The sequence below is a fragment of the Thalassophryne amazonica genome, chromosome 15 (assembly GCF_902500255.1).
Source record: "Thalassophryne amazonica chromosome 15, fThaAma1.1, whole genome shotgun sequence".
In the NCBI taxonomy this organism is placed as follows: Eukaryota; Metazoa; Chordata; class Actinopteri; order Batrachoidiformes; family Batrachoididae; genus Thalassophryne; species Thalassophryne amazonica.
In genome coordinates, this window is record NC_047117.1 from 65,269,211 (window position 1) to 65,291,798 (window position 22,588).

The 22,588-nt window shown below is 43.2% G+C and overlaps 1 protein-coding gene across 1 annotated transcript in view; it reads left to right on the plus strand.

Annotated features, from left to right (window-relative positions):
- The window catches only part of plppr2b (phospholipid phosphatase related 2b), a 157,420-nt gene that overhangs the window by 130,724 nt on the left and 4,108 nt on the right, over positions 1-22,588 (plus strand). Inside the window, 3 exon segments of the mRNA XM_034188016.1 lie at positions 3,940-4,060; positions 17,636-17,886; positions 19,564-19,740. Of these exon segments, the coding sequence (XP_034043907.1) occupies positions 3,940-4,060; positions 17,636-17,886; positions 19,564-19,740 (549 nt within the window).

A 22,588-nucleotide genomic window follows, 5' to 3' on the forward strand; every position in this document is an offset into this window, starting at 1 on the left:
TTCTATGCAAAGGACATGTGTTGCACTGTGTGAGGCAAATGGTGGTCACAGCAGATACTGACTGATTTTGCTGTCGCCCCCCCCATAAAGCGAAACTGCAATTTCAGAGTGGCCTTTTAGTGTGGCCAGCCTAAGGCACACCTGTACAATAATCATGCTGTCTAATCAGCATCTTGATATGCCACACCTGTGAGATGGGATGGATTATCTCAGCAAAGGAGATAATCACAGATTTAGACAGATTTGCAAAAAATATTTGAGAGAAATAGGTCTTTTGTGTATATAAAAAATGTTTTAGATCTTTGAGTTCAGCTCATGAAAAATGGGAGCAAAAACAAAATTGTTGCAATTATATTTTTGTTCAGTGTGATAAGGCATATACTTTTTGCAGTTTGCAGAAAATGCCTTTGGTTGATACAATGCAGCAGCATATATTGTGCTTTTTCTTTTTAGTCAGCTCTATTAGAATCACAGACTGCTTGTTTGACTGCTACTGGGTTATGCAGCAGAGCATCCAGACCAAATTCCCTTTATTTATCCAGCTATCAAACTCATTTACAAAAGAAACACATTTGGCTGCTATTCAATTAGGGCTTTATTGTTATTCCCTGTGCTGTTAACAATGTTGCGCTTACCCAGCAAAAATGTGGATGGGTGAGTGAGTTATCTTGTCTTGAGTAAGGAATAAAAAGGAATAAATAAAAAATAAAAAGGAACACAAAACAATAAATGGTTTCATCCTGTCATTCTCTAAATTAAAAGCACACATAATGAGGATGAAGTGATTAGACAGCGGTTAACCTGCTGTGGTTGAACTTGCATGTAGTTTATGTGCCACCTGCTGAACTCTTGTGTGTGCCCATCAGGTAGCTCCACCCACAAATGTCCACCTTCATATAAGCTCCAGCTAACAACTTAAGCTGGCAAACACTGGAACAAACAAGACACTCACGACAATGGCAAATGTTGACTGAAATTTACAACAGATCAGGAACATATAATATGAATTCAAGAATAAATAGAAATTGTAGCTGGGGATGATAATTTCAATTCATTTTATTCATATAGCACCAAATCACAACTTAAGTCACCCCAAGGTGCTTCACAATGGTAAGATCTACCCTTACCAACCCCCCTGAATAAGCATATACAGTAGTGTTCAGAATAATATAGTGCTATGTGACTAAAAAGATTAATCCAGGTTTTGAGTATATTTCTTATTGTTACATGGGAAACAAGGTACCAGTAGATTCAGTAGATTCTCACAAATCCAACAAGACCAAGCATTCATGATATGCACACTCCTAAGGCTATGAAATTGGACTATTAGTAAAAAAAAAAGTAGAAAAGGGGGTGTTCACAATAACAGTAGTGTGGCATTCAGTCAGTGAGTTTGTCAATTTTGTGGAACAAACAGGTGTGAATCAGGTGTCCCCTATTTAAGGATGAAGCCAGCACCTGTTTAACATGCTTTTCTCTTTGAAAGCCTGAGAAAAATGGGATGTTCAACACATTGTTCAGAAGAACAGCGTAGTTTGATTAAAAAGTTGATTGGAGAGGGGAAAACTTATACGCAGGTGCAAAAAATTATAGGTTGTTCATCTACAATGATCTCCAATGCTTTAAAATGGACAAAAAAACAGAGACGCATGGAAGAAAATGGAAAACAACCATCAAAATGGATAGAAGAATAATCAGAATGGCAAAGGCTCACCCATTGATCAGCTCCAGGATGATCAAAGACAGTCTGGAGTTACCTGTAAGTGCTGTGACAGTTAGAAGACGCCTGTGTGAAGCTAATTTATTTGCAAGAATCCCCCGCAAAGTCCCTCTGTTAAAAAAAAAAGTAATGTGCAGAAGAGGTTACAATTTGCCAAAGAACACATCAACTGGCCTAAAGAGAAATTTAGGAATATTTTGTGGACTGATGAGAGTAAAATTGTTCTTTTTGGGTCCAAGGGCCGCAGACAGGTTGTGAGACGACCCCCAAACTCTGAATTCAAGCCACAGTTCACAGTGAAGACGGTGAAGCATGGTGGTGCAAGCATCATGATATGGGAATACCAGGTATCATGAATCAGTTTGGATATGTCAAAATACTTGAAGAGGTCATGTTGCCTTATGCTGAAGAGGACATGCCCTTGAAATGGATGTTTCAATAAGACAATGACCCCAAGCACACTAGTAAACAAGCAAAATCTTGGTTCCAAACCAACAAAATTAATGCCTCGCAGATGTGAAGAAATCATGAAAAACTGTGGTTATACAACTAAATACTAGTTTAGTGATTCACAGGATTGCTAAAAAAGCAGTTTGAACATAAAAGTTTTGAGTTTGTAGCGTCAACAGCAGATGCTACTATTATTGTGAACACCCCCTTTTCTACTTTTTTTACTAATAGCCCAATTTCATAGCCTTAAGAGTGTACATATCATGAATGCTTGGTCTTGTTGGATTTGTGAGAATCTATTGAATCTACTGGTACCTTGTTTCCCACATAACAATACAATATATATATATATATATCTTTTTTAGTCACATAGCACTACTATTATTCTGAACACTACTGTAGGCAAAACTCCCTCAGATGCAATTGATAGTGGGGTGACCAATTGGTTAGGCCATATTAACAACAACAAAGATCACATGAACAAAGTACAACAAAGAATTTTCAAACATGAAAAACATGCACAGAAAGGTTAGAATCCTTAGGTTATAGTCATAGCCCTTCAGCAGTTGCCATACAAAAAAATCATCTTCAGACAAGCAGCACCTTCAGACAATGGACCACTAAAAGGGTATTTCTGTCCACTGCATCTGCAAAAGGAGTCCAATGATACACCTAAAATACCTAATGATGCACCTCAAACAGAGAAAGACAGAGCAAAACCAATAAGCAAAAAATAACAACTCTCAGAACACTATTTCTCAGCAGTAAAATAGCAGAATAACAGAGAGGATATGAATGTGCCAAGTGTCCCATTGCTTCACTAACAGACCCAGAATTTACATATGATGAGTCCTGCTCCATTATTAGTAACAAAATTAGGATGGAGGGGACAAATAATTACAGTACAACACTAGTATTTTATTCATATGAAAAAGAGGACAGATGCATCTTTAATCTGGACTTGAATGTCTCCAGAGCATCACACTCTTCTCAGCAGGAAGATTGTTCCACAGGACAGGTGCATTGCAAAAGAAAGCTGTGGCCTGCTGACTTCTTTTTCCTGAGAACGCAGAGCTTGGGCCGGTACATAAGGTTTAATTAGATTAGCCACATAGGTAGGCAGTCGTCCATAGAGGACTTTCTATGGTATTAACAAAACCTTAAAATCTGACCTCAGGTAGACAGGAGTCCAGTGAAAGGAGACCAGAATTGGAGTAATATGGTCAAACTCTCTCTCAAAACTCTAGCAGCAGCATTCTGATACCAACATCTTTCATCTGTACTGCAAATTAGTGATCAATAACTTGATACACTGCTGCAGAATGTTTCAAAAGCTTTGAAAAAACTGTCTTTCATAACATTGTTCAAGAGGAACACATCATGTGTTATGTTAAATGGGGCATCATTTTGCCATCGACTCTTTCCTAACAAATGTTTTGAAATAATGAATGCTATAGTCAGTGTAGCCTCTGCACTTGCATTAGCATGTTAGTTTCTTAACATATGTTACTTGTTCACATTTATAACAGGACAATCGATGTTGTGTGACAAAAACAGATATATTTATACAGGAAAAATAGATATGATAAAAGAAAATAAGTATTACTAACATAAGACAAATTAACTGCATCTGTAACTGTATCTGTATCTGCAACACTCCAGGATATTTTGATGTGCAGTGCAATGAACTCTAAGTCACAGTTTTAGTTTAGTTTGATAAATGTTTGCTCTTCTCTCTGTCTTTCTCCCCATTTATCTCTCTGTCCCAGATTCTGATTGGGGAAGTGACCAGTTTCTTTGTCAAAACGGAAGGAGCTCAGGAGAAGACAATAGTAACCGCCGACTGCTGCTACTTCAACCCTCTACTACGTAGGATTGTCCGTTTTCTAGGTCAGTCAAATTACTGCAGATCAGAGATTGTTCTGTGTACTCAGGGGCCCAGACTGATTAGTACCATTGCTTCTCTGTGAAATGTGCGCTAACTAGCCAAAGTAGCCACTGGTATTAGATTGGGTTACCTGTTGACCATATCCCTTGTTGTCCTATTTTTGTCGTGTTGACTTAGAATTCTTTTGATCACCAATCTCGTTTGTATCTATGTAAGATATGAAATTTTAAAATTGACCGACTGTACTTTTCCTTCAACTTAATGCCACATTCAGGAGAAACCACAGTGGAGTTTCCCCCATCTTAATTTGCCTAGGGACTCTTCTATCCCTCCTACCACCTGCATATCTTCCTTCACCCCATTTAAGTACTGTATGTACTCTTTTGGACTACAGCTGTTCTCATTTCATGGTAGTAAGTCATAGTACCTTGACCTTCAACCAAGTGATTGACCTCTTGCTGACGTTGCCGACACAGTTCTGGAATCCATCGATGTATGTGCCACATTTGGCCAAAATTGGGTTGGAAATCAAAATCCTTGGATTCTAAATACTGAATCATTTAAGGGCAATTTTGAGGTCACCCTTCAATGGCATCCACGTTTTGTAGAAATTAACAAAAGACCCCAGAAGCAGGAGGCCAAGAAACAGGCAGGTATGTGGCCCCAATGCTTGAGCTTTGGAAAATCTGACCTTGCTGGACAAGTCCAGTACCCACCTCCATGTGTGTGCCGCATTAAATGCAAATTGGAGTGAAAAATTACAGTTTTAGTTTTGACCCCATTGACTGAGCTTTGGTAAATTTAATCTTGTCTGGGCAATTCCAGAACCTATCTAAAGTATTTTTGCAAAGTTTATAGATATCTGAGTGATAAACCAAAATTTAGACCTCTGACCCCACTGACCTTCACATTTGTCAAACACGCTCTGCTCCACATACCTCGGGGTCTCCCTGTCTCACATGGCCACCATGTCTCACCCTCATAACCTAGCCAATCTCCCCTTTGTGTCAGTCTATCCCATATTCACTATACTCTGAAAGACCTCACTTTGGATTTTGTTTTGCATGGTCATGCCAACCTCAAATTTTAACATCCTCACCTGTGGTCCCTGCTTTTTTGTTGACAACACAGTCTTCAGTATATATGTAGTCTTAAGCTGTATCATCTTCCGATGAATCTGTCCCTGTACTTTCTATGTAACCTTTTAATGACTTATCAGTCATGAGAGAGAATACTGAGAGACCTTATGTTCAAAACTGATTTATGGCCCTGTCAGCCAATCAGAATCGACTACGTCACTAAGCCCCGCCCCTAATCCCGACCCCTTATGACGTCACAGCCAATCAGAATCAATTATGTCACTATGTCCCGCCATTAAGTCCCGCCCCTAACCCCTCCCCTAGTCCCGCCTCCAAGCCCCGCCCCTGGCTCCTCCCCTAGTCCCGCCCCCAAGCTCCTCCCCTACCTCCCCTAGCCCCACCCCCAAGCTCCTCCCCTAACCCCGCCCCAAGCGCCGCCTCCAAGCCCTACCTCCCCTCCCACCCGGGTCTAATATTTTAATGTCATTTTATTTCATGAATTAAAGAACGATTAAAAAATACCTAGATCTTTTTAATGTATTAAAGAATTAACTAATTCTGAAATAATTAAACATAAATCAGTGTCTAATATTTAATACCCCTTTAATATTTTTAATTCTTAAATTAAAGGGCATCTTTTTATGGTTTTTAATGCCTCAATTAAAGAAGGAATAAAAAATACCGTATCTTATGCATAATTATGGGAGGTTTTCTTCAATTTAGTGATTAAACACGAATATTTTAATACGCCTTTAATATTTTTTAATTCTTAAATTAATGCGTCTCCTTTTCTGTTTTTTAATTCTTAAATTAAAGAAGGGTTCAAAATAACCGTCTCTCGGCTGTAACGGCTGTCTCTGCAGCAAGACGGTCAAATACCCACGCATAGAGCTCCTCACGGAAACATGACCCCACGGCTGTAATACCTGTTGCAGACGCTAACTGTGTGTGTGTGTGTGTGTGTGTGTGTGTGTGTGTGTGTGTGTGTGTGTGTGTGTGTGTGTGTGTGTGTGTGTGTGTGTGTGTGTGTGACCTGCGCAGCGGGGGTGTCACGCCGGATGGTCTTTTATAACATAGTAGAGAAGCTTGAATCTTTGGTTGAAGCTTGAATGTTTTATTACATCCGATTTCCTGATGACGGGGTCGTTCGCTGGGCTTGTTTGAAGACGGAAAAACAAAGCTTATTCTACGGGTCTTTTTACAAGGTGTCTGGCCTGGAGGGACATGATCGAAGTCCGAAAAAACTTGGCCCCTCTTTCTATTTAAAAAAACAAACAAACAAACAAACAACAACAAAAAAACTCTGCCGTAGCTCCTCCCCCGCATGCACGGGGATTTCTATAAAAAAACCAGCGGACCACATCTCATTTAAGCATCGGACAACGAACCAGCATGACCTCCTCAACCTCCCCCATCGCCCCGGCCGATGACATCGCTTGTGACTGCGCGCTCGCCTGTGGAAGAGACCCGCCATCCCCGGGGCAGGTCTGGACGAGATCCGCCGAGCCGGTCGTGAACCAGGACCGGCGCCAGAAGGCTTCACGGACCCGCGCCGGGTACGAGAGCCTGTGGGGAGTTCAGCTCGAATCGGTCTGGGGTGAGATCCATCCTTCTCACGCGCTTTCCAGCCCGGGAGGCGTGGGCTCTCTTCCCGCTGTCACGGAGGCCACGAGTCCGGGGGAGGTACAAGACCTCGAGCAGGCTGAGAAATACGCCACATCTTACGCATCAGACCGGCCAGACGGGTTCCTGTCAGAGGAATTCCTGAAAACGGTGAAAGTCGGCGTGGCCCACTTACTTTTGGCTGTGATCAAAAGTTACAGACAAAAACTCTGTTACGGGTGTGAGATCGATCACCCCAGCCAGCGCCAGCACGAGTGCCTGGACCTGTTAAATGAATATTTCTTTACCGGACATTTTGAGAGATTAATGGTGAGACTCTGGAGACCGACCTTCATTCCGGCTGTGGTAAAACTCCTAGCCCAGCGCTTCCTCAACCCATCGGCGGCGAGGGTCCAGGGGGCGGTAGAAAACATCCTCACTGAGCTGAAATACACTGATAATTTTGAAGCAAAGATCAACGAACTGTACACGTTTCGGTGAAGACGCCGATCTCAACCTGGAGGGGATGGTAGCCGTCTATAACTCAGACGACTGAAGAAAAAAAACCTGCATTTTTTTTAATATCATTATATTGTTTACAGTCATGGGTAATTGTGTGATGAGTCTCTTTCAAAGCCTGCGGGAAGTTTATATTATACGTGGACTCTCGTATAAGCTGGAGCGGGCAGTCTTTCGCAGGCTGGAGACCCCAGACACCCCGCCTTCATGCATTATGGAGAGGGTCTTCGACGTTATCAGACATCGCCCCGGGAACGGAGTCTGGACAGAACATATCTACAACGCGGCTCTCCATTCATCTGAAAAATCTCTGTACAACGTATTACTGGAAATCTCTGTTTTGACCACCGACGATTTTACACGGTGTAATCCGCTGCACCTGCTTACATTATACACTCTGTTTGTGGATGTGATGGCGTGCCGGGTGAAACAGCTGGAACTGCCCAGAGGGGAGATTGTTCCTACACTTTTACAGCTGAATACTGAAATAAACCGTAAATGCGGGGGAGATGTATTACTGAGAGTTTTCCAGTTTTGTACGTGAACGTATACTTTTTTCCTCCACGTATGATATGTTTAATAAACATGAACAATTGTTTTTTCTCTGTGTGTGACTTTAATGAATGTAATAAAGCATACATTCTAAAACTTAGACGGTCAGTGTTCTTTCCAATAATGTTGTTGAAAAAAAGGGTGAAATGTTTTCAAATCAAATTTATATAGCGCCAAACAACAACAAAACAGTTGCCCCAGGGCGCTTCATATTGCAAGACAGAGTCATACAAACGAGGTTTTGGTGGAAAAAAGGTTTTCGTATGAATTAATGCGGGGTTTTAACACGGTCTTATTAAAAGGTCGAGGCTGATCTGTGAGCGCTCTCCGCGGTACTGAATCAGAGTTCAATTTAACGTTTCCAAGAGCGCCTGTTTAAAACAAAAGACTAATATTTATGTTCGCTAAAACATATAAAAATGAAAAAGGACTATCCGGTTCATCATTCTGAAGAGATCTGCCTTAAAAGATGGGTGATGAGGGTTTAATGAGGGATATGTATTATAGTCCGGTAAATCCGGGGAGTTTTGGAGGACCGGAGCGTTTACGCAGGGCTCTGCGCGATCAACACGGATCTAAAATTCATATGAAGCATATCAGAGATTTCCTGTCGGGGGAAGATGCATACACATTACACAAACCTGCCAGGACGCATTTTCCAAGAAATAGAGTATTTGTCACAAACCCGCTTAACCAATTTCAGGCGGATTTATGCGACATGCAGGGGTTATCAGATTTTAACGACGGGTACAAGTACCTGCTCACCGTTATCGATATCTTCTCAAAAAAAGCGTATGCCAGAGCCCTGAAGTCAAAGCAAGGGCGCGAAGTCTCACAGGCCTTTGCCTCGCTCTTAAAGCACAGCGGGGTGCCTCTGAAGCTGCAGACTGATGCTGGGAAAGAGTTTTTTAACAAACCGTTCAAGGATTTAATGAAAAAACACCGGATTCTACATTTTGCCACGGCCAGTGATATGAAAGCCTCGGTTGTCGAGAGGTTTAATCGCACGCTAAAGACGAGAATGTGGAGATATTTTACTGCTAAAAACATACGAAGATACATCGACGTCCTGCCGTCTTTACTCACGGCTTATAACGAGAGTTATCATAAAAGCATTAAAGATGAGGCCGAATGAGGTTAATGCTCAAAAGGTGGATCAAGTGTTTCAAAATTTGTACGGGGCATCCACCCTACGCAGGAGGCCTGCAAAGTTTAAATATAAGGTCGGCGATATAGTCAGGGTCTCCAAGCTCAGGGGAGTTTTTGATAAAAAATATGAACAAAGTTTTACGGATGAAATGTTCACGGTGTCAGAATGTATACAACGTGCGCCGCCCGTTTATAAATTGAAAGATTATGACGGCGAGATCATTGAAGGTTCATTCTATGAACCAGAATTGCAGAAGGTTAAAATAGCAAAAGACAGACTGTATCAGGTTCAAGAAATTATTCGTGAACGTTTTACCAAGGGGAAGAAATTTGTATTTGTCAGATGGAAAAATTGGCCCGAGAAATTTAACTCCTGGGTTCCCGCGGACCAGCTGATGGCCGTATAAATATGAGAACATCTATCTTCAACCGACATATGAGAAATGGATTGGGATCTGAAACACGGATTTTATATGACTCTGCCTTCAAACGCCAGCCTAAAAGTATTCCCGGACAACACAATTTCATGCTACCAGGTGGACTTGGCTCGACACCTGGATCTAGAGGGTGAGTGGGACGTGGCGCTGATGGAAATTTCTTATCCGCACACCTGGTTAAATATCCCGGAAAAGCCTTGCTGTACGTTTCAGGTGAAGAAAATTATGGGCTTACCGCCCAAGAACAAACTCACCGTTCACTCGCAATTTTTTGACACGGGTTATTACGATAACTTTGAGGTTATTGCAGCGCGGATAAACCCTCGTTTGAAGACTATAGATCCGAAGCTGACTTTAAAATATGACGATATCCAGAAAAAGTTTCTGTGGGAAGGAGACGGTACCTGCCAGGTATATTTTGAAGCCCCGACGGCGTACATGCTGGGGATACAGCCTATTCAATGGCTGAGATGCGGACCCGGGGTCACGAGCTCTCCCCGCTACCCCGATATAAAAGCGGGCATGTATCACCTGTTCTGTTATACAGACGTTGTACAGCCTCAGGCGGTGGGCGATGCTTTTGCTCCTCTCCTCTGAGCGTTCGAAATTGGAGGTCGTTTCGGGGAAATAATTACAAAGAAATTCAACCCCGCTTATTACATCCCGGTCTCCAAAAGACATATTGAGACGATACGCATCGAAATCAAAAGCGATCAAGATCGACCGGTGAATTTCAGATACGGTAAAGTGGTTGTGACATTACATTTTAAACCGGCGGGATTAAAAAAAAATGGCCGGGGCAGCGCACAAAGCCGACATTTATAGATTTGTGCCTTACTATGAAAATCAAGTCGGGAACGGCCTTCACGGCTTCCACGGGCGTGGGCTCGGGAACATATTTTCGAAACTGTTCAAATTTGTGTCGCCGCTGATTAAACAAGGATACACAATCGCCAAACCTCACCTGAAAAACGCCGCTCGAAGCATCGCTTCCGACATAGTGAGCCGCGTTGTTGAGAGGGCCGGACGGAGTCAGGAACCCGAGCAGCAGCGGGGGTCCGGGATCATGGTGCTCTCAAGAAGGCCCCGGAAACGCCCCCCGGGGAAACGGGTCAAAACGGTTAAAAAGCGAAAGACCCCCGGAAAAAGCAGAACAGTTCGAAGGAAGCATAAGAAGAGTGTTATGTGGGCCGCTGAAGAGGAGGTACTGCTGGCCCACCACCACCAGAGGGCGCCCTGCTTGGAGTGCGGGCTCCAAGCACGGGAGGGCGCCAGACCCAGAAGAAGTGACAGCTGTCACTCATCGCACCAGCTGTCACTCATCTACACCACTATATAAGCCGGACTGCAACTCCACCTCCCCGCCGAGAAATCAACTACCGAAGAGCGACGGCTTCGCCTCACACCCCAAACCAGATAAGTGGTTAAACAGGAGCTGCACAAGTGTGTGATTGGAGGTGGAGGTGCTCCCTCCTAACTGAGTGCAGACTGTGGATTACTGAGTGTGCGACTTCACACTCATCCATCCTGTCTTGTTTTCTGCCAGCAGTACCAGGGTCGACAGCCGAAGACAGAGGCCACCTGGGGACTCGGGACTTGGCGGTGGCGGTGTTCTTCAGGCCGTGTGGGACGCGGCTCATCTCTCGTCGGGGGTCTTCTATCTTCGAGCCTGCCCACACGTCACCTGGTGTTAATTGACTACATATATTTTGTGTGTTTAGTTGTGTGTTGTCACAACATTAAATTGTTACTTATTGGCTTATTCATTGTCCGTTCCTTTGCGCCCCCTGTTGTGGGTCCATGCTACGACACCTTCCCAACAAAGAGGAGGTTGTCCGGGGATATTTTCTCTTAAACAATGTCTCTTTTGCGAAATAATTCCCCCGAATGCACCATGAGCGAATTGGATTTATTCGCCGTCCCCGGGACCCAGCTGTCCATCGAGCAAAGCCAATACGTTGAAGTCAGCCCGTTATTAGCCCTGACGGACACGGGCCCTATCGAGTTTTTTATCCCCGGAGACGGTGAGAGGTATTTAGACCTCAATAATACGCTGCTTTATCTGCGACTGAAAATTACAAACGCCGACGGGACTGACCTGGCTAATGACGCCCGCGTGGGCGTCATTAGCGGATAAACCCTCAAATGAGGGTTTATCCGCGCTGCAATAACCTCAAAGTTATCGTAATAACCCGTGTCAAAAAATTGCGAGTGAACGGCGAGTTTGTTCTTGGGCGGTAAGCCCGTAATTTTCTTCACCTGAAACGTACAGCAAGGCTTTTCCGGGATATTTAACCAGGTGTGCGGATAAGAAATTTCCGTCAGCGCCACATCCCACTCACCCTCTAGATCCAGGTGTCGAGCCAAGTCCACCTGGTAGCATGAAATTGTGTTGTCCGGGAATACTTTTAGGCTGGCGTTTGAAGGCAGAGTCATATAAAATCCGTGTTTCAGATCCCGATCCATTTCTCATATGTCGGTTGAAGATAGATGTTCTCATATTTATACGGCCATCAGCTGGTCCGCGGGAACCCAGGAGTTAAATTTCTCGGGCCAATTTTTCCATCTGACAAATACAAATTTCTTCCCCTTGGTAAAACATTCATGAATAATTTCTTGAACCTGATACGGTCTGTCTTTTGCTATTTTAACCTTCTGCAATTCTGGTTCATAGAATGAACCTTCAATGATCTCGCCGTCATAATCTTTCAATTTATAAACGGGCGGCGCACGTTGTATACATTCTGACACCGTGAACATTTCATCCGTAAAACTTTGTTCATATTTTTTATCAAAAACTCCCCTGAGCTTGGAGACCCTGACTATATCTCCGACCTTATATTTAAACTTCGCAGGCCTCCTGCGTAGGGTGGATGCCCCGTACAAATTTTGAAACACTTGATCCACCTTTCGAGCATTAACCTCATTCGGCCTCATCTTTAATGCTTTTATGATAACTCTCGTTATAAGCCGTGAGTAAAGACGGCAGGACGTCGATGTATCTTCGTGTGTTTTTAGCAGTAAAATATCTCCACATTCTCGTCTTTAGCGTGCGATTAAACCTCTCGACAACCGAGGCTTTCAGATCACTGGCCGTGGCAAAATGTAGAATCCGGTGTTTTTTCATTAAATCCTTGAACGGTTTGTTAAAAACTCTTTCCCAGCATCAGTCTGCAGCTTCAGAGGCACCCCGCTGTGCTTTAAGAGCGAGGCAAAGGCCTGTGAGACTTCGCGCCCTTGCTTTGACTTCAGGGCTCTGGCATACGCTTTTTTTGAGAAGATATCGATAACGGTGAGCAGGTACTTGTACCCGTTGTTAAAATCTGATAACCCCTGCATGTCGCATAAATCCGCCTGAAATTGGTTAAGCGGGTTTGTGACAAATACTCTATTTCTTGGAAAATGCGTCCTGGCAGGTTTGTGTAATGTGTATGCATCTTCCCCCGACAGGAAATCTCTGATATGCTTCATACGAATTTTAGATCTGTGTTGATCGCGCAGAGCCCTGCGTAAACGCTCCGGTCCTCCAAAACTCCCCGGATTTACCGGACTATAATACATATCCCTCATTAAACCCTCATCACCCATCTTTTAAGGCGGATCTCTTTAGAATGATGAACCGGATAGTCCTTTTTCATTTTTATATGTTTTAGCGAACATAAATATTAGTCTTTTGTTTTAAATAGGCGCTCTTGGAAACGTTAAATTGAACTCTGATTCAGTGCCGCGGAGAGCGCTCACAGATCAGCCTCGACCTTTTAATAAGACCGTGTTAAAACCCCGCATAAATTCATACGAGAACCTTTTTTCCACCAAAACCTCGTTTGTATGACTCTGTCTTGCAATATGAAGCGCCTTGGGGCAACTGTTTTGTTGTGGTTTGGCGCTATATAAATTTGATTTGAAAACATTTCACCCTTTTTTTCAACAATATTATTGGAAAGAACACTGACCGTCTAAGTTTTAGAATGTATGCTTTATTACATTCATTAAAGTCACACACAGAGAAAAAACAATTGTTCATGTTTATTAAACATATCATACGTGGAGGAAAAAAAGTATACGTTCATGTACAAAACTGGAAAACTCTCAGTAATACATCTCCCCCGCATTTACGGTTTATTTCAGTATTCAGCTGTAAAAGTGTAGGAACAATCTCCCCTCTGGGCAGTTCCAGCTGTTTCACCCGGCACGCCATCACATCCACAAACAGAGTGTATAATGTAAGCAGGTGCAGCGGATTACACCGTGTAAAATCGTCGGTGGTCAAAACAGAGATTTCCAGTAATACGTTGTACAGAGATTTTTCAGATGAATGGAGAGCCGCGTTGTAGATATGTTCTGTCCAGACTCCGTTCCCGGGGCGATGTCTGATAACGTCGAAGACCCTCTCCATAATGCATGAAGGCGGGGTGTCTGGGGTCTCCAGCCTGCGAATGACTGCCCGCTCCAGCTTATACGAGAGTCCACGTATAATATAAACTTCCCGCAGGCTTTGAAAGAGACTCATCACACAATTACCCATGACTGTAAACAATATAATGATATAAAAAAAAAATGCAGGTTTTTTTCTTCAGTCGTCTGAGTTATAGACGGCTACCATCCCCTCCAGGTTGAGATCGGCGTCTTCACCGAAACATGTGTACAGTTCGTTGATCTTTGCTTCAAAATTATCAGTGTATTTCAGCTCAGTGAGGATGTTTTCTACCGCCCCCTGGACCCTCGCCGCCGATGGGTTGAGGAAGCACTGGGCTAGGAGTTTTACCACAGCCGGAATGAAGGTCGGTCTCCAGAGTCTCACCATTAATCTCTCAAAATGTCCGGTAAAGAAATATTCATTTAACAGGTCCAGGCACTAGTGCTGGCGCTGGCTGGGGTGATCGATCTCACACCCGTAACAGAGTTTTTGTCTGTAACTTTTGATCACAGCCAAAAGTAAGTGGGCCACGCCGACTTTCACCGTTTTCAGGAATTCCTCTGACAGGAACCCGTCTGGCCGGTCTGATGCGTAAGATGTGGCATATTTCTCAGCCCGCTCGAGGTCTTGTACCTCCCCCAGACTCGTGGCCTCCGTGACAGCGGGAAGAGAGCCCACGCCTCCCGGGCTGGAAAGCGCGTGAGAAGGATGGATCTCACCCCAGACCAATTCGAGCTGAACTCCCCACGGGCTCTCGTACCCGGCGCGGGTCCGTGAAGCCTTCTGGCGCCGGTCCTGGTTCACGACCGGCTCGGCGGATCTCGTCCAGACCTGCCCCGGGGATGGCGGGTCTCTTCCACAGGCGAGCGCGCAGTCACAAGCGATGTCATCGGCCGAGGCGATGGGGGAGGTTGAGGAGGTCATGCTGGTTCGTCGTCCGATGCTTAAATGAGATGTGGTCCGCTGTTTTTTTTATAGAAATCCCTGTGCATGCGGGGGAGGAGCTACGGCAGAGTTTTTTTTTTGTTGTTGTTTGTTTGTTTGTTTGTTTTTTTAAGTAGAAAGAGGGGCCAAGTTTTTTTGGACTTCGATCACGTCCCTCCAGGCCAGACACCTTGTAAAAAGACCCGTAGAATAAGCTTTGTTTTTCCGTCCTCAAACAAGCCCAGCGAACGACCCCGTCATCAGGAAATCGGATGTAATAAAACATTCAAGCTTCAACCAAAGATTCAAGCTTCTCTACTATGTTATAAAAGACCATCCGGCGTGACACCCCCGCTGCGCAGGTCACACACGCACACACACACACACACACACACACCTCCGAAACACACGCACACGCACACACACCTCAGAAACACACACACCTCCGAAACACACAGTTAGCGTCTGCAACAGGTATTACAGCCGTGGGGTCATGTTTCCGTGAGGAGCTCTATGCGTGGGTATTTGACCGTCTTGCTGCAGAGACAGCCGTTACAGCCGAGAGACGGTTATTTTGAACCCTTCTTTAATTTAAGAATTAAAAAACAGAAAAGGAGACGCATTAATTTAAGAATTAAAAAATATTAAAGGCGTATTAAAATATTCGTGTTTAATCACTAAATTGAAGAAAACCTCCCATAATTATGCATAAGATACGGTATTTTTTATTCCTTCTTTAATTGAGGCATTAAAAACCATAAAAGGACACGCTTTAATTTAAGAATTAAAAATATTAAAGGGGTATTAAATATTAGACACTGATTTATGTTTAATTATTTCAGAATTAGTTAATTCTTTAATACATTAAAAAGATCTAGGTATTTTTTAATCGTTCTTTAATTCTTGAAATAAAATGACATTAAAATATTAGACCCGGGTGGGAGGGGAGGTAGGGCTTGGAGGCGGCGCTTGGGGCGGTGTTAGGGGAGGAGCTTGGGTGGGGCTAGGGGAGGTAGGGGAGGAGCTTGGGGGCGGGGCTAGGGGAGGAGCCAGGGGCGGGCTTGGAGGCGGGACTAGGGGAGGGGTTAGGGGCGGGACTTAAGGGCGGGACATAGTGACGTAATCGATTCTGATTGGCTGTGACGTCATAAGGGCGGGATTAGGGGCGGGGCTTAGTGACGTAGTCGATTCTGATTGGCTGACAGGGCCATAAATCAGTTTTGAACATAAGGTCTCTCAGTATTCTCTCTGTCATGACATCCTTCTCCGGTCACTTAGCCTTAAAATTTATTGGGAGCATTGATTGTTAATGTTTGAACTCTTTATTCCAGCGATAGAGACGATCATTACTCCTTCTTTTTTATGCACAAGTGCTCTTTGTCATACTGATCTTCAGTTCTCTCTTGCTTAGTGCACATCGCCAACTGAAAATATTACATAACCAACTCGGCTTCTCTCTGCTCTCACATGGCAGTACAATGTCATTTCATCACACATAATGGCTGGCTCACATCCTCTGTCAGTCAGTTTATCACTATAGCAAACAGAAGTGGGCCAAATACTGATCTGTGGTGCAAACCCAGTTCTACTTTGAAAGCTTCAGTCACTCCAAGAGTGCTGATAGCAGCCGCTGTTATGCCACATTCCAGTTGCCTCAGAAGATGGTTGACACACCTGGGAATGACGTCATATCCCAGTTAAATGCCTTCCAGTTTCAAACCCTCACAATTCAGAAAACAAGATGGACACCTCCGAGAAAGCCTTTGTTGTGCTTGCTCTTTCGGAGTATGGAGCGCTTCAAAACAAAGAGATCACCAAAGAGTTCTCATGGAAGAGGGCAGGTGGCACAGAAGGTATGTTGGTGTTTTGAGTTACTGCTCAGCTTGTAACATGGTGTAGCCAGTTGTCAGCAACATATAACCAAGTTAGCCAAAATTCACCAGTTCATAAACAACAAATGATGCAGTATTACACTTTTAAACCATCGCTGCAACATATCCAAAGACTATGCATGACTTATAGACTGGACACAGGGGAGGTGATGGTCTAGTGGTTAACCCTCTGGGGTCCGAGGGCATTTTTTGGACAGTTCACTCGCCTGGCATAAATATTTTATTATTGGTGTTAAAAGCTCTCCCTGCATCCCACAATCAAGTTTTATGTCTCTTTTTTCAGGACAACCTGTACTTTCAAAATATATATGCTATAGTTCTGTTTTATAAGTGTAATAAAGGTTTACAATCAGAAATAAGAAAGGAAAAAGTAAAGTGGAAAATAATTTTCCATTTATGACACAAAAACAGAGAAATCAAAAAAAAAAAAAAACAGTACAGCTTCCACTTACTGTTAAACCTCACAGTAGCCATCTTGGATTGTGAACTTATGGTATGTGGTGTCTGAATAAGGTGATGATTTGGAACAACAGATTGAACAACTTAACAGCATTCCCATTGAAACTTCCTACTTGGAAGTGGGGAATTATGATCTCCAAGTACAACTGAAATACACCAACTGGGCCTTGGTCAGTCCTATAAGGAATTTCTTATCCTTTTCATTTTCATGAAAATTGGGTTTAATTTTTTTTTTTTTTTAAACAGTGGATCGCCTGCCATGAGACAAACTTTATTGAACTAGTTTATGAATGCTGTTGCGTTTGTCAAGTGCTTCTGCCTTTATGGAGTCTACTCCAGCTGGACAATCGCATGCCTCTCCAGATTTGCTTATTGGATCACGGAGTGCTCTTATGGTCTTGGTAGCACTGTGGCTTACTCTCTTGAGCCCCTGGCAAAGGATGTGACTGTCCCCACTCCCATATTAGCACATTACTTAATTCCCATTACTGATTCACCCAATTTTGAATTGTTTTGTTTTGTTCATCTCCCTTTATTTTCCACACAGGGGTTTACTCCTTTGGCCTCTTCACCACCACCATCTTCGCTAATGCGGGTCAGGTGGTGACAGGAAACCAGACGCCTCATTTCCTGTCTGCCTGCAAGCCAAATTACACAGCTCTAGGCTGCCAGTCTCCTCTGCAGTACATCACGGAGCACAGGGCCTGCACGGGAAACCCGTACCTGGTGGCATCGGCCCGCAAGTCCTTCCCCTCCAAAGATGCAGCACTTAGCTTTTATTCAGCTGTCTACACAGTGGTAGGTACTTCAGTTGAGGGAAATGTTTTAACTAAGTGGATGCGAAGGCATGACTAATTCTAAATGAATTCTTTCAGTGGGATAGAAATTTGATTCTTCCACAGTCCACATGTAAGTGGGTGTCTTCATTGATATCCTGTGGCTGATAAATGCTGCCAGGCGCAGACAAAGAGGTTTACAACTTTGCATTTGTTCTTCTAACTGATGTTCCCTGATTGCTTGATATAAAAAAATTACCATGAAACATTTCTTCCCTGTTATTCCACTGGCAGAATTGCTGTCCATTTCAGAACCATGTTTTTGGAACTTTATCGTGCCGAGGTCGCCCTCTTGTGGCCAATGTTGTGTATGACAGGTTGAATGGTCCTAATTAAAAATGGAATCAAAAACCTCTTCTTCTCACATTGAACTGATACCATTGTGCTGTTAATATAGTATTTTAATTTTCGAGACAAAAAAACTAAACAAAATTCTACATACATACATTTAAATACCAGAATCAAGCACTGGTAATGAATACTGCATGTTTGAGTGAAGAATCACAGTGTCTGGGTTTGCAATTGTCCTGAATCAAGATTATAAGCTAGGCTGTCAATGACTTCCAGGACTCCATGAGAATTGTATCTGTAACCTGATTTGTCCATCATTTGGCTCAACCTCATAGAGAGGCAGATGCTCCTACCCATGAGCTTTAGCTTCTGTCACTAGAACATTCTTTACAGGAGAACAAAGGTTCAAGTCTTGGTCCTGGTGCTTCCAGTGGGACTGGGATACAAACCAGTGCCAAAGGTGACAACTCATTGCGTTTGGTTTCCTTGGTGCCGCTGGAATGACTTTTTGAGACTCAGATGAGGAGTATCACTTGGATTGTCAGGCAATGTCAACTACAACATTTTGGCCACATGGTGCATAACATTTCTCTGTGCATGATCCAGCATGCAGGTGCCACAGTACTGAGGACCTGAGTGGCTGGAGAAGACCAAGAAGATGTCCATGTTTCACCTGGCTACAGCAAATAAATGGCTACTTTAAAGAGGTGGGACCATTTGTCTGCCTAATTGGCTGGTATCCAGGACCCAAGGCAGTTCCATCATGTGATGGATGTGATGACGGGTAACAGACCTCATGGTCTGGCTTGACCTGTCTGTGCATACATGCTCTCATTCGGGTGTCAAAGTTCAACCCCACGCCCATGTGAGAACACCTAGTATATGGATCAAGTAGGGGATTGCCTGTTTGGGTGAAATACATTGGGGACCTTGTGTGCCCCGTGGACTTTATAGTAACGATAAAGGCCCAACAGGAACCCTGAACACAGGATGGGTAATGGAGCTCTGGTGAAATAAGAAGTCCTCAAAGGCAAATCAGGCGGAGTAGGTCATGGCTTGTCACCCAATGGTTGTGAAGGTGGATGAAGGCTGCATCAGGTCCTCAGACCCTGACTGTCTGGGATTTCCCAGCCATCAGACCAGGGTAAGGATCTGTCAAGGACCATGTGTTCGTTGGCATGCAAAGACATTCCCACATTAAACAAACACATGCACAGGCTCCTCTAGAATCGACAATGATCCTCATAATTCGAGGGATTGCCACGACGACATCAACATGCTCTCAGGTATGTTAAATTACACAGATTCCCTCACATATACACTGAGCGCTTTTATTCCCATCTTCCAGATGTATGTGACCCTGGTGTTCCGGACAAAAGGGACCCGTTTGACCAAGCCCACCCTATGTTTGGTGCTGCTGTCTCTAGCCGTGCTGGTCGGGGTGGTCAGGGTGACTGAACACAGAAACCACTGGAATGATGTTCTGGCTGGGTTTGTCACTGGAGGAGCCATCGCCGCTTTCTTGGTGAGAAATGAGACCATTTATGAATAAAAACTCACCGCAAGGGAAAGCTGAAGAAGCACAGAATGAGATGTTTTTTATTTGTTTGTTTTGGCCAACTCTTGTCATGTTAAAACACTGTGAGAAACCAAACCTCTATGTGCTCTACTCACCATTTGCGAGGGCTTAATTTGTTACATATCCTTTTTTAAAATTAGTTTTGAACTTAACCCATGTACATTTATGGGGCAGGTTTTTTAGGAGCTAAAGGAAATCCATCATACACTCAAAATAGCATCAAAAACACTGACAGCCTGCCTTTGTAATCTGCAAAATATCTGAAGAAATATAGCTCATGAGGTGTACTACGATTTCTAGTCAAGAAAATTACCTTGTCCTGTGACTTTCAGCCTTTCACAAAATTCAGATCACTTTCTCTTTGACTGAGCCTCACTCATTAATTGGATTCATCCATCACTTGTCTATACCCGCCTGCTCCAGTCAAGGGTTACGGGGGGGCTGGAGCCCATCCCAGCAGTCATAGGGTGTGAATGTGAGGCATTATTGTAAAGAGCTTTGAGCATCTGATGCAGATGGAAAAGTGCTATAACAACCCCAATTCCAATTAAGTTGGGATGTTGTGTAAAATGTAAATTAAAACAGAATGCAATGATTTGCAAATCCTCTTCAACCTATATTCAATTGAATACGCCACAAAGACAAGATATTTAATGTTCAAACTGATAAACTTTAGTTTTTGTGCAAATATTTGTTCATTTTGAAATGGATGCCTGCAACACGTTTCAAAAAAGCTGGGACAGTGGTATGTTTACCACTGTGTTACATCACCTTTCCTTCGAACAACACTCAATAAGTGTTTGGGAACTGAGGACACTAATCGTTGAAGCTTTGTAGGTGGAATTCTTTCCCATTCTTGCTTGATGTACAACTTCAGTTGTTCAATAGTCCGGGGTCTCAGTTGTCATATTTTGCGCTTCATAATGCTTCACACATTTTCAATGGGTGACAGGTCTGGACTGCAGGCAGGCCAGTCTAGTACCTGCACTCTTTTACTACGAAGCCACACTGTTGTAACACGTGCAGAATGTGGTTTGGCATTGTCTTGCCGAAAAAAAAGCAGGGATGTCCCTGAAAAAGACGTTGCTTGGATGGCAGCATGTGTTGCTCCAAAACCTGGATGTATCTTTCAGCATTGATGGTGCCATCACAGATGTGTAAGTTGCCCATGTCATGGGCACTAACACACCCCCATACCATCACAGATGTGTAAGTTGCCCATGTCATGGGCACTAACACACCCCCATACCATCACAGATGCTGCCTTTTGAACTTTGAGCTGGTAACAATCTGGATGGTCTCTCTCCTCTTTTGTCCGGAGGACACGACTAGGGTTGCCAACCGTCCCTTGAAAAACGGAATCGTCCCTTATTTGGAAATAAAAGTGTGCGTTCCGTATTGACCTGAAACGGGACGCAGTTTGTCCCGTATTTCTGTGAGAATCAAAAAGTCTGTATGGAATTGACTGGCGCTTTATATGGAAACTTACGGTAAATTTGATCCCAGCCTCTCTCCTGCTCTTCACCAATGAGCTGACAGACACGAGTTGACGATACAGAATCACTCTTATCTCATTGGTCGAGGGACATCTGCTCGTGAGCCGACGATCAGACGACCATAGCAGCATGGCTGATACCGACACCGATACTGGTATTGCAGATACGCCTACGAACAGCAAAGTCTGTAACGTCGTTACTCCTCCTCGAAAAAAACAAAACAAAAAAGAAAGCAAAAATACATGGGCAAATGGGAAAAGCTGCGCGACAACAGCTATAAATATTGTAAGTATTGTTTACTTTTTCAGACTTTCACTGTTACATTGTTTTGGATTATATATATATTTTTTTGTTAATTTATACACTTTTATAACTAACACGACAGAGAAAGATTTATTTTTAAAGACTTTTTTTATACTTTGAAGCAGGACAGGATGCTCATATTGAAATTGTAAGTGAAAATTTATTTTGCACTAAAAATAAATTGCTAAATTGTTTTCCGCATGTTCATATAACAAATGCATGTGCGCATCTACTTAAATTCAGGGTCAAGTCAATAGTCAAATGGTTAAAAATCGTTTCACACACACACTGGAAAGGGTGAAGGCAATGGTCAGTTGTCGGGTCCACGGAAATAAGAGACTGGAATGGACGTCACGTGACTAGCGGCGTGCCGCACGGCGGCCGTTACTGAGGGTGGAGAGAGACCTTGAGCCTGTTAAACAGAAGCGATATGAGGAGAAAAAAGGCAGCCAGTGCTTCATTATCAACTGCACGAACCACAAAAACAAATTCTCCAATACTAAAATGAACTGTACAATAGCCTTAATGTAATTATGTAAAACATGTCTATTTTAAAGTCGTTATGCCGCAATTTACTGAGACTATAACTCAACGCCATAAGTTCTTTTCATTAAGCTGCGTTCACATGCGTAAACAAAAATGTTTAAATATATTTATGTCTATATATATATATACACTTGCAGCTGTTGTTTAATATGATGTGTTCATGGTGGTCACAGGAGGCATTTAAATTTTAAGTGTGGTTGGAGGGGATGGAGGAGGTACTTTTTACCCTGACTGAGGGTCAAAAGTCATAAATTCTGAATGGCTTTATATCTACTTGTAATAAAATGTTAGTAAAAATCATATATATGTTGTTATTAAAAGACAAGCAGTAATATTACAGTGGAAAAAGCAGCAAGGTAAATGAGTACAATGGCAAGGCATACTTCAGATTAATATTTTAATACATAAGGATTTTTTTTATCCAGACATGTATGGGTTCGTTAGACCTT